Source organism: Cannabis sativa, chromosome 2, assembly GCF_029168945.1.
Source record: "Cannabis sativa cultivar Pink pepper isolate KNU-18-1 chromosome 2, ASM2916894v1, whole genome shotgun sequence".
Taxonomy (NCBI): domain Eukaryota; kingdom Viridiplantae; phylum Streptophyta; class Magnoliopsida; order Rosales; family Cannabaceae; genus Cannabis; species Cannabis sativa.
The window spans coordinates 89,605,288-89,617,400 of NC_083602.1; the positions used below are offsets into that span (position 1 = coordinate 89,605,288).

The 12,113-nt window shown below is 31.7% G+C and overlaps 3 protein-coding genes across 3 annotated transcripts; 1 reads left to right on the forward strand and 2 right to left on the reverse strand.

Annotated features, from left to right (window-relative positions):
• Window positions 1–667: 667 nt before the first annotated feature.
• LOC133035164 (probable calcium-binding protein CML18) lies at window positions 668–1,322 on the forward strand. Its single transcript, XM_061110990.1, has one exon. The coding sequence runs from the start codon at window positions 739–741 to the stop codon at window positions 1,030–1,032; it is 294 nt and encodes a 97-aa protein (XP_060966973.1). The 5' UTR covers window positions 668–738; the 3' UTR covers window positions 1,033–1,322.
• Window positions 1,323–4,115: 2,793 nt separating this feature from the next.
• Window positions 4,116–5,265, reverse strand: LOC115721310 (fasciclin-like arabinogalactan protein 12). Its single transcript, XM_030650584.2, has one exon. The coding sequence runs from the start codon at window positions 5,163–5,165 to the stop codon at window positions 4,227–4,229; it is 939 nt and encodes a 312-aa protein (XP_030506444.2). The 5' UTR covers window positions 5,166–5,265; the 3' UTR covers window positions 4,116–4,226.
• Window positions 5,266–8,533: 3,268 nt separating this feature from the next.
• LOC115718728 (fasciclin-like arabinogalactan protein 12) lies at window positions 8,534–10,026 on the reverse strand. Its single transcript, XM_030647554.2, has one exon. The coding sequence runs from the start codon at window positions 9,676–9,678 to the stop codon at window positions 8,731–8,733; it is 948 nt and encodes a 315-aa protein (XP_030503414.2). The 5' UTR covers window positions 9,679–10,026; the 3' UTR covers window positions 8,534–8,730.
• Between the last annotated feature and the right edge of the window lie 2,087 nt (window positions 10,027–12,113).

The following is a 12,113-nucleotide window of genomic DNA, read 5'->3' on the forward strand; positions in this document are numbered from 1 at the left end:
AGGATTCTGAAATCTCACTCTCAAAAAAAATGAAGGAATATATAGTAATATAATGTCTACTCTTATCCTGATTTTGGAAAAGGAAACACTATAATAAATGAATATATTTGGAACTTGTTCACGTGCATGGTTGTATTTGCAAGAGGATCGAATCATTTCAACACTCTCTCTAGCTAGGGGCCACGTACCCACTACCAATATTATATGAGCATGGCTATTGGAAGTGCCCAACAATTTGTATGGATAGCGTTTTACGATTAGTTATCGATAATTTTTAAAAATTAATTAACCTAAATTATATAAAACCCGATATTTAATTACACCAATAGAGATATATATGATACCGAAGAAGGTAAGAACACTTTAATTTAATAAATAATAAGAAAAAGGGTAATTACTCCATACTGTTGTTTTATTTATTTATTTTTTTTTTTTCAAATTTACAGTTTGGGTTTCTAAACTGGTTGCAGCGCTAGTTGCAATAGGAGTTTCTATACGAGTTTCCGTAAAAATGCAAAAAAAAAAAAAAAAATTATTTTGAAGTGTAAAAATAAAAAAACCGGTAAGAAAAATGACCAACTTATTATATAATAAAAACTAAAAAAATCTTGAAAATAAAGAGAGACACCCCAATAATTAAGTCCTATATAAACCAACCCCCATGGGCTAGCTCGGAATAGTTTTGTTTACTCTCTTAAAGGTGTTATATATATTGAAAGAAAATATTTTATATACAATATGGGGTTTTGCTTTGAATCGTCTGTAGTTCAGCCAAAAGTAGCGGAAATTGAATGGAGAGATGACCAGTTAACAATGGCTTTCAAAACGTTCGACACAGATAATGATAGGAAGCTTTCGAAGAGAGAGCTGAAAGAAGCTTTCAAATATCTTGGATCTCATTGCAGCAGATTTAGAGGTGCAAGAGCTCTTAAATATGCTGATCAAGATAACGATGGCTTTGTTGATCTCTCTAATTCTGAGTTGTCTAAACTCGTCACCTATGCCAACAACTGTGGCTATAAAGTTGTTTAGTATATATATACACATATTTTCACTAATACATATGTAATATATATATATATAGTACTCACCTAGCAAACCCTAGGTTTGATCTTAATTAGTTTGAGAGAGAGAAGGGTAATATGGGTATTATACGTATAATAGTACGTAATAAGTAGTGCGATAGTCGAAAAAAAAAGGTGGTGGCTACCAAGGTTCGTATATATAGTACACCCCAACTGAGCCGAGCGCTATTATCATGTGTTGTAATATTTTATCTTTATCTATAAAGTGTGATTATATAACTAAAATTGTTGATTTAATAGTTTAGTGTTATTTCTTGGGTAAATACCATTTTTGACCTTCTGTTTTGTAAAAGTTATCAATTGGACCATGTGTTTTGTTCAATGACAAAATGGACCCTGTATTTTCTAAAATAGTACAAATAGGACCCTGAATTGATTTTTTGTCAAAATAAAGTTTAATTATAATCCGATCTAAAAGTGCTATGACAAAACTGTTTACATTTTTTGTATCTGTTTGTATTAAGCATTATCTTCAAGTTGGTTGTATTAAAAAAATAAGTTGTCAAAAATTAAGCTCAGGGTCCTATTTTTACTATTTTAGAAAATACAGGGTCTATTTTGTCATTTAACAAAACACAGGGTCCAATCTGTAACTTTTGCAAAACACAGGGTCCAAAATAGTATTTACCCTTATTTTTTTTAAAAAAGTTACATGTTAAGACTAATACTGTTAAATAACTAATTAATTATTGTTTTTGAAAAAATTTATAATTATTTTGCTTACAATATCTAAATTTAGTTCTTTAATTTATTAAAATATAATTAAAATAATTATTTAAAAGTATTAATAAATTAAATAACTTATAATTTTTTGGAATTATAAATTTATTTATTATATATTATTGAATATTAGACAATATTATCTCACATAAATCAAATGTAAAATAAAATATTTTATAGTCTCTATTAGTGACGATAATTTATTTTGTAACGCCCCCGCTTCATGTTTTCTGGACTGATGACTGACCCTACAAACCAACACGAGTGTTTCCAGCATGCTTTGTCCTCACTCGCACGCTTCCTGGGAAGTTTCGCACGCTTCCTGGGAAAACTTTCCAGGAGGTCACCTATCCTAAAATTGCTCCAGGCCAATCACGCTTAACTGTGGAGTTCATTCGTGATGGGCTACCGAAAAACAAGATTCACCTTGTTGATATAAGTAGTACCAATCAATCCATTTAAGCTCTCTTCAACTGTGTAGTCTCATACCTCCACAGTCTCTGAATCATCCCAATTGACCTTCCCCAAACGATGTAGGATTGCACAGTTTACCCGGTATTTCCCCTTACGGATCACGGGACTACTGGCTATCACATATTTTGTAGCCTTTTTAATTACCACTATCATTTCAAGACTAAATGTTTAAAATTAAAATAAATTCCTACTTCCTATTTCTTCTCTCTCTCACTTCTCAATCGATTCTCATATCTCCCTCTGGTTGGCCAATCATTCAAAGAAGACCTTTTGTTCATGGAGATTGGAGAGAAGTCTTGCCATGCTAGCTTCAGTTAAACAGTGCCGCCACTTGGCTAGTAAATTCTAGGGAGTAGCTCCGAATCTTTGTTGTAACTAAAAAAATATTAGTTACAATTTTTTGTTGTCTTAATATGTATTAGTGATAATAAAAATTATGGCTAAAAATATTTAGGTTGTGGTTAAAAAAATATTAGTGACAACAAAATTTGTCACTAAATAAAAATTAGTGATAATAAATATTGTCACCAAAGATAAATAATTTGTGGCTAAAGGATATTTAGTTGTGACTAATTGTGTTAACATCTTAACAACTATTACTTACAACGATTATTAGTCACAGTGTTATTTTTATAGTAACTTATAAAACTTTTAGCTACTTATTTTTTAGTCATAATCTCGTCATAAAAAAAAAATCATAACTTAAATTTTTGGTCACAATATTTTTTATTTTTAGTTGTAATTTTTGTTGTAACTAAAAATCAAATTTTTTGGAGTGGCTGTGCTTTTTCAATTATGATCTGATCCAAAATATATTTATATATATATAAGCATAATCCAGTAAAAGGACTAAATAATATTCCCAAACAGAAAAGAATTAATTTATGGCATAATTTCTTGAATTTATTCGAAAGGGAGACATGAATGCATGTATATATAAATGAGAAATGCTAATTATAACCTTCTATTATAATTTTTTAGTCAATTTCTATGTCTGAAATCACATACCGAAATATGTTTTTTCAAAAAAAAATTCATAACAGTATTCGTTAGTTATAATATCATTTCTGTAAATTTTTGAAAAATTTCGAATTATTTACAGTACCGAAACAGAGTTTCTAACATTACAGTAAGAGAATTGTAACATTAGATATTTTTGCCTCCAAAATAAACATTAGATATTTAAGTGTATAAAATCTAAAACATTATATATTTATTATATATTTTTTTATTTATTTTTTTTTTTTTTTGCGTTTTTAGAGAGAAAAATTGTCCCAGGTCCGATGGTCGGACCATGGGTCCGATTGGTCGGACCCCATCGGACCCATGGTCCGACCATCGGACCTGGAGCAATTTTTTTTTCTGCGATTTCAGAGAGAGAGGAAGAGAGAGTGGGTTTTTGGGGTGCGACTTTTGGGCGGTCCGAGAGAGTGGGGCTGGGTCGGGGTGTTGGTGCGGGTGGTCGGAGGTGGCGGTGAGGGTCGGAGGTCGGAGGATGGAGGTCGGAGGTGGTGGTGAGGGTGGGCGGTTGGGGTGAGAGAGAGAGAGAGAGAGAGAGAGAGAGAGATATGCAGAGAGAGAGAGAATTGTGAGGGGGGTATTTTTGGGGTTTTGAAAAAAAAGTATAGTTTTTTTAGGGTTTAAATTTTTAGTTTGATAATAAAATTTTTTAATTTTTTAAGTATATAAAATCAAAATCCCTTTTATAAATAGTACTAAAATATAAGGAAAAAAAAATATTTTTTTCTTTAATTATAATTTAATCACACCAAATACAATATTTATAGAATATCTTAGTGTAGGATTAAGGGAAAAAAATATATTTTTTTTAAAGTAATGAAATCTTCATTAATAATAAAACAAAAATACCAAGAATTGAAATTGTTAAGAGCCTCCAAGCTATGGCTCAAACATCGGCACAACAACTTCAACCAATGAAGATAAAAACTAAATATAAGCACCCCACATAGAGATTACAACAACCATAACAATCCCAATGTTTACAACACCATTATTCATAACAACAACACCCTTGGACTTTGACGACTTGTCCCCTTCCGCCGCATCCGGGCTAATGGATTCCTCAGAAGAGGAAGAAGATGATGAAGATGATGAAGAAGAAGACGAATTAGTATCTTTCGAAGGCTTCAATGGTGTGGGAGAAGGAGCCAAGTGTTTTGTCTTCGGTTTCGGACCGAAAATTCCAAGTGGAAGTAACACCTTATCGACCTTGTAAATAGCAAGCTGATTATCCTCATAAACGGTACCAGAAATGGTAGCGTTAACAATTCCAGTAGATATGTTAACCAAGCTTCCTTCAACAGTAACATTTAGAGGAAAGTCATTAGTATTGCTAGCTTGTGTCCGTACAGGGTTACTGAGAGTCTCAAAGTTTTGGAGTGAAACTAAAGTAGGAAGAATGTGGTATTGGACAAGCTGGACTTTGTCTTCAGTGGAGAGTGTGTTAAGAGTGCCAGGTTTCAAAGCACCAAAGGCCCCATTTGTTGGGGCAAAAATGGTCAATGTGTTGGATACATTTAGTTGATTCTCGATCTGAATGCTTACAGAAGTACTCTTAAGGAGGCGGATGAAGACACTGAAGATACCGGCTTTTTCGAGGATTTTGGTGACGTCGGTTGGTGTGTAAAGGGCTTTGTGGGGTGGCGCTTGGACGAGTGGCACTTGAGATGGCGGCTCCACCGCGGGCACTGGCAAAGCTGTTGGCGCTTTCGTTGGGGTTAAGGCCTTAGCTTTAGTTGGGGCTGCAGCAGCTACATGTTTTGATGGAGGTTGGGCTGGAGAGTGAGCTAATATTGTGGCTCCTTTGCAGTGGTAAAAGAAACACAAAAACAAGAATGAGAAGTAAATGATTGCTTGCTTGTTCATTTTTCCTTTTTTTTTTTTTACTATATATGAGAATGGAATTCTAGCTAAGGCTAATTAGTATTAATTAGCTAATGTTTATGAAGAAGTGGAATAAATTTGATGATTTGTGTTGGAGTATTAGATGTTCATATATATAAGCTATAGACACGTAAAGCAATTGTATGAAAATAATAATTTTTAAAGCTAAAAATGTATTATGTCATTGTTAAGAAAGGTGGAGTGAACTAAGTTGTGGTAGACGTTATTAGATCGATTAATGGATATATATGGTTGGTTGATTTGAAAGAAATTATATTAGATCATGATCATGATCATGATAAAGTGGGATAATAAAAACGGTCGACGTACCTGATGATTTGCCTATATATATATATATGCTTTTATAATATATATTTATATAATAGACATGTCATCCAATTAAGTGTTTATCATGATAAGGGAGCGTAAACCTTATTGATTGAGATGCTAATTTTTTAAGAATAATTTATGATTTAAATATTTAAATTTAATTTTCGGTTGCAAATAAATATTTAAGTTTAATTTTTAGTGGTAATAATACTTATATTATAATTCTAAAACTCTCTAAGTATCTGGCCCGTAAATATTAAGTTATTATCCACATATCATTTTTTTATTGGTATATTTAAACATTTTTGTAAATTATAATTTAATAATTTGGATCAATCAAGAATTAACACGTGCCAATTGCCAATTTATTTAGTATTTCACAGTTAGGTACTTACAAAAATTTTAGAATTATAATTTAGGTAATATTATTACTGCCAAAAATTAAATTTAGATATTTATTTATTAAACTTAAAAATTTGTGTTGCAAATTACTCATTTTTAATATTTTACAACTTAGATTACAATTTACATATATTAGAGTCCAAAAAAGATGTCACCTTGCCTAAAATATGGACTGGTTGCTCTAAATCATTTGAGAATTATCCCTAAATAAATTTTTTTCGGCTTTTATACAAATACTGATAAAATATTATTAAATAATTATATTATTTAGTGTAGTGGTGAAAATATTTTTAAAATTTAATGAGGTGACAAGTTTAAAATTCTCCATACTTATAATATTTTATTTTTCATAGATAAAATATTTTCATTAGAGTACTATTGAGATTTGAATCTTAGTAAATAATATAAAATGTGATTACAATACTAAAACTTATTTTAATATAATTATGTATTATTTTATATTTTATTATAATCATTTCTATCCTTTTTATTAAAATTTTGAAGTCCCAAATAATATAAAATAAGCCTTAAATTTCCAGTTAAGTTTTGGTTAGACATATTTCTTAACTTGATTACTTCTTATTGTTGGGAGACTATATGGGATCATTGTGTTATTATTGTTTCCTCAGCTATTATGGAGAATATAGGAGTTCAACCGTTTAAATTCTACAACTTTTGGGCTGATCACAATGACTTTAAGCACACTGTTATGGAAAACTAGTGTAAACCAGTTAGAGGGATTGGTTTAATCTCGATCTTTTTTTAAGTTAGTAAGACTGAAGCACCAGCTTAGGAAATTCAATAAGCATGCTAGCAAGCTAAGGCTAGATACCAAAAGGTTAGGAAATTCATGAAGCTTGTATTTTTTCTGAGAAAGAGGCTACTGCTGATCAGTACTGTTTATAGGAAAAACTTCTTAGAAATTTCCTTATCAAGAGAAGCAAAATAACTTGGTTAAAAAAGGGGGATGACAACACAACTTTTTTCTATGCTAGTTTGAAGAAGAGAAGGGATTAGGAGAATATAATCACTAGTTTCATGAATAATTTAGGGCATTTGATAGACAATTATGCAGAGGTGTTGAATCATTTTCTTGATCATTTTAAGAGCTATATGCACTACAATAAATGTTATTTTTGTCAGCACATTTTTTTGCTAGCAAAAGTTTGGTACGTATTGTGCTGATAAATTGAAATTTACTTATGATGTGTTGGTAAAGGAATTGGCAAATCAGCATTGGTATTAGAGCTTTTACCAACACAAAATGAAAAATGCTGGTAAAAGTTAGATTTTAACTATTGCAAATGTGCGTTGGCAAAACTTTGATTTTTTTGCCAGCTCAGTTTACAAAATGCGTTATTGTACTAGTAAAAGTGACATTTCCTATAGTGATGAATAGTTCTAGTACAACTTCTGATCGGATTGATTCTGTTTGCTTGGAGCAGGGAAATAAACTGGATTTAAATCAACATGTTGGTTTGATTCGGTCGTTCACTTTCAAAGAGATCAAGACTGCTACGTTTAGTATCCCTTGTTCTAAAAGCCCTGAGCCAGATGGGTATAACTCAGAGTTCTTTAAGGTTATGTGGTCGGTATGGAAGTTAGCAAAGCCATTATGTATTTTTTTGGTACAGGTATTATTCTATTTATCAATTTAATGAGAGTCATTATTCTAGTTCCAAAAATATTTTTGCCAAGTAAAGCTATTAATTTTAAACTTATAGCATGTTGTAGTACCATCTACAAAGGCATCACTAAGCTCATGTATAAAAGAGTTGAGAAAATATTTCATTCTCTAGTTAATCTAAATCAAGGAGCTTTTATAAAGTAGGGATTCATTCCTCACAACATTCTCATCCTCCAAGATCTGATCAAGAATTATAGAAGGAAAAATATTTTTTCTAGGTGTGCGATTAAAATTAATCTGAGTTATAAAGCTTATAATACGGATGATTGGAGATTTGTAGAAGAGTTGCTCATTGGTTTGAATTTCCTTCATGATTTGTTAACTGGGTCATGAATTGCACATCACAAAACTGTCATCACTACAAAATATTTTACTTTTAGTTACAACAAAATTTGTGATTAAATGTGAAAAAATTGTGAGTAATTATAAATCATGATTTATGTTGTGACTAAAAGGTCCATGGATAAAAGTAAGAGTCACAAAAATTATAATTTGTTGTGACTAAATGTATTTTCAGTTACAATACTTATTGTGACTAAAATTAAATTAGTGACAATTTGTAACTAAATACTATGTTTTAGTCACAATTAACATTTTGTTGTAACTAAAAATCACATTTAATCACAAAAAAAAATTATGCTGTGACAAAAAAGTTGTCACTAAAATTAACAGTTCAGTTTTTTTGTAGTGCGTGTAAACACAAAACTTATAATTATTTAAATTCAATGTATGCAAAATCTAAATATAATCAAATACACTTTATCAATATATATATATATATAATTAAATACACGTTCGATTTGAACTGTAAATAGAATAAGAGATTTATACAACAGCAAAAATATTAACCTAAAAACGAAATAATATATCGGACGAATATGTAAATTAAATTATTGACTCAAACATTGGTACTACAAAAGATGATGAGCAACACAAATCCCATATCTACTGCTAATAATAATATATGATCATGTACACAAACATATACATTATTCAAAAACCACTCAATTAATCATAATCATCAAACTATTAATCCTACAACATGGTACGTATGATCACTCATAATAATAATTCACCACAAAATATAACAAAACGAACTTGTAAAAATTACAACAATAATTAACTATCTCAAAATAAAAGTGCAATTGCACCAAAAACATTAATAACACCAATTGTTGCGACCATGCCATTACGAAAAGCACCAGAGGCATGCATTGAAGAAACTGGGTTATCATCCAATGTTGAAGTAGATGATGAGAGGTCAGATGACGAATCTGACCCTTTACCGCTACCTGCTAAGCCTTTTGTAGGCTTAGCAAGCAATGCAGGCGCAGGTGCGAGGGCCTTATGAAGCTTAGTGGGAGCGAAAATGGCCATGGGAAGCAAAACCTTGTCGATTTTATAAATAGCGAGTTGGCTATCGGCATAGATTGTGCCAGAAATAGTTGTATTGACAACACCAGTTGATATGTTAACCCAATTACCTTGTGTTGTGATGTTTAAAGGGTACTCGTCAGTGTTACTAGCTTGTGTACGGACAGGGTTACTGAGAGTCTGGAAAGTCGAGATGGAAATGAAAGAAGGTAAGATGTGGTATTGTACTAATTGTACCTTTTGTTCTGCATTTAAGAAGTTGAGTGTTCCGGGTTTTAAAGCGGAGAAAGCGTCGTTAGTTGGGGCTAGAATTGTCATGCTGTTGGAAGTGTTGAGTTGGTTTTCGATCTGTTCAATTACTTGGGTGCTTTTGAGTATGCGGATGAAGACACTAAAGGTTCCGGCTTTGTCAAGAATCTTAACCACATCGGTTGGCTCGGGTTTGGCTTTTCGCGGTGGAGCTTCAACTAGTGGCTCTGCTGAGGGAGCTTGTGCTTCTGATGAGGTCGGTGCTCGAGCTGGGGTTGCTGTGGGTGTTGGTGTTGCTACTTTAGGTTTTGTAGGCGCCACGGCTGGGGTGGCGCCTTTAGTAGCGGCTATGTGGGCAGATGGGGCTTTGGCTGGAGCTTGATGAGTTAAACTCATTGTGGTGTGAGATAAGATAAGAAGTAGGAATGAAAAAGAGATGAGAGTTTGCTTCATCTTTGTATATAGCTAGGGTTTAATTATTTAGTTATTATTATTATTATTTTTTATTATTATTATGTTGAGAGATTTTGTGAGTTGATGATACGGTGAATGGGAGGAATATTGGGGTTTTATATAAGTTAATATGGTTTGAAGGGAGATTAATTAAATCATGAGGTGGTTATAATGATTATTGTTATTATTATTTAGTTGTGGGAAGTACCAAATATTATGGTGGCTAGTTAGTTGGATTATAATGTGTTGATGATATCTACTTTTGAGTTGGAAAGGTACGTTAAATAATATTGAAGTGAGAGTGATATATATGATCATAAAATATAGAGAAATGTTAAAGGGTACCAGTGGTGCCTAGCATTCTTCTATGTATCACTATCACTATTGGTCCAACTAAGTATCGGATCCCATATAATTTAATATAATAATTTTTAGAGAATATCGCTAACCAATCGCAACGTGACATGTTAAGAAGGTGTTAGACACTACTGATGCCTTATAGCTCTAAAATATAATAAGCCATTAGATTTTTTACTGATTTGCTTTTCATCAATGCTTATCAAAAATGACATTTGATTTGTATTTAGTTGAGAATATATTTAAATTAGCTGTTAATGAATTTTTATTCATGAATATTAATAATCGTTGGTTTTAGAAAGTGACACGTATATCCATTATATGTATTCATGTTATTCAGGTCCGACTTTTTTTTCTTATTATTAAAAAAAACTAATTTTGAAAAATATTATATTGTTTTTTAAATAAAGTCCTCAAAAATATTTTTATTCTTATGATGGATTAAATTTTAAGACCCAATAAATTAATATTGATTAAAAACCAAAGTGTCATGTCATGGGCTAATTAATTAAGCTTTAACGTCATAGATATCAAAATGACAATTAATTAAAATTAAAAGTGGAGATAATTTCTCACTTTATTTTCTATGATATTAATTATTATGTATGTACTAATTAAACCATTTTCATAATGGTAGACACAATCTAGGCCGGAACATAAAAACCGCTAAACCGTGGGAACCGCCTAACCCATTAGAATCCGCCCGTATGGAAACCGCCCATTAAAAACCCGTAAAAATTGGATTGGGTTGAATTTTAACCCGCTGTTTGGCGGGCGGGTACGGGTTAGCCTAGAAACGGGCGGGTTCAACCCGACCCGTAATATATTATTTTATTATTTTTTTTAATTTAATTTATACTACCCAAAACCCTATCATCAAAACACTCTCTCACCTATTCACAATTATCTCCTCTCCTTTCGTCGCTGGCGGCTGTCACTCTCTCGCCGTTTTCCTCACTCAAGGTACAGTTCTTATGTCTCGTACTCTTTTCCCATGATTCAAATAAGATTATATATGTTGATTTAGTTTAGATGAGAAGTATTCATTGTCACTGCTCTGAATGGTTGTGTTGAACACATTTATGGTGTATGAAAATCTTATTCTTTATCTAAAAGCCGCTCTTTTAAGTTTGGTATTGGATTTTGAGTATGATTTTGTGGAAAGTAACTATTTTTCTTTTTTTTAGCAGAGTAGAGTTTTGGGAGGTTTTTTAATTTGGGTATTTGGGAGGAATCATCATTTTGAACTCTGTGTTTGAATTAGGTATTCTATATAAGTAAGGGCGGTCGTTTTTTTTGCTGGAAGAAACTCAGGCAAGGCTTACATAGAACATAAATATGGATATATATATATATACACACCCACACGGGTGCTTAGTTTAGTTTGTGGTATGTATGATTCTGGACTTTTTTGCCTTTTTTTTTTGGCATCACAATTCTCTTTTACTGAAGGAACTAGGGAAACAAATATGTTTTTGTGGATTGCTCAATGATATGTCCATTATTTGTATGTCAACTCCAATGTTGTGAAATATTTTTTGTCTTTTGCTACTCTGAAAACCTTTCTGATGAAAACAGTGTTGGAGTCTACAGTTGTAAATGTAAATTAGGCTTTGTTGCAATTTAGTTATTGTATACATAGGTTAAGAAGAGAAGTAATAGAGCTGTACATTCTGAAGTATAAGCTTTAGGCAAGAAATTAGGTGGACTTCTTGCTCCCTTTCTTGGGAAGGGGGATTTGATCAGGGTTATTTGTGTTAAATATCTTTAATTTGTGCTGTGATGTTTTTTGATTGTAGCTTTAGAATAGTCGATATGGAGCTGTCGTTGTTCTAATGCTTGTATATATGAATATAACCAGTAAGGTATTCATAAATATTGTTTTTCTGTTACATGACATTCTACTTGATCTAAGGATAGAATCTTGATCGTTGAAAATCTCATCAATATATGTAATAGTATAAGTCTTTGTCTATGTAATAGTATAAGCAATACAACTTCCTAAGGAAAATTATAATTGTAAATTATCATATTATCTACTTTCAAGACCACTGTAATATCTATGTTTATTTTCAAGT

What these genes read in the sequence shown, in the direction of transcription:
- LOC115718728 (XM_030647554.2), bottom strand. Translation starts at nt 9,678, where the DNA reads ATGAAGCAAACTCTCATCTCTTTTTCATTCCTACTTCTTATCTTATCT.
- LOC133035164 (XM_061110990.1), top strand. Translation starts at nt 739, where the DNA reads ATGGGGTTTTGCTTTGAATCGTCTGTAGTTCAGCCAAAAGTAGCGGAA.
- LOC115721310 (XM_030650584.2), bottom strand. Translation starts at nt 5,165, where the DNA reads ATGAACAAGCAAGCAATCATTTACTTCTCATTCTTGTTTTTGTGTTTC.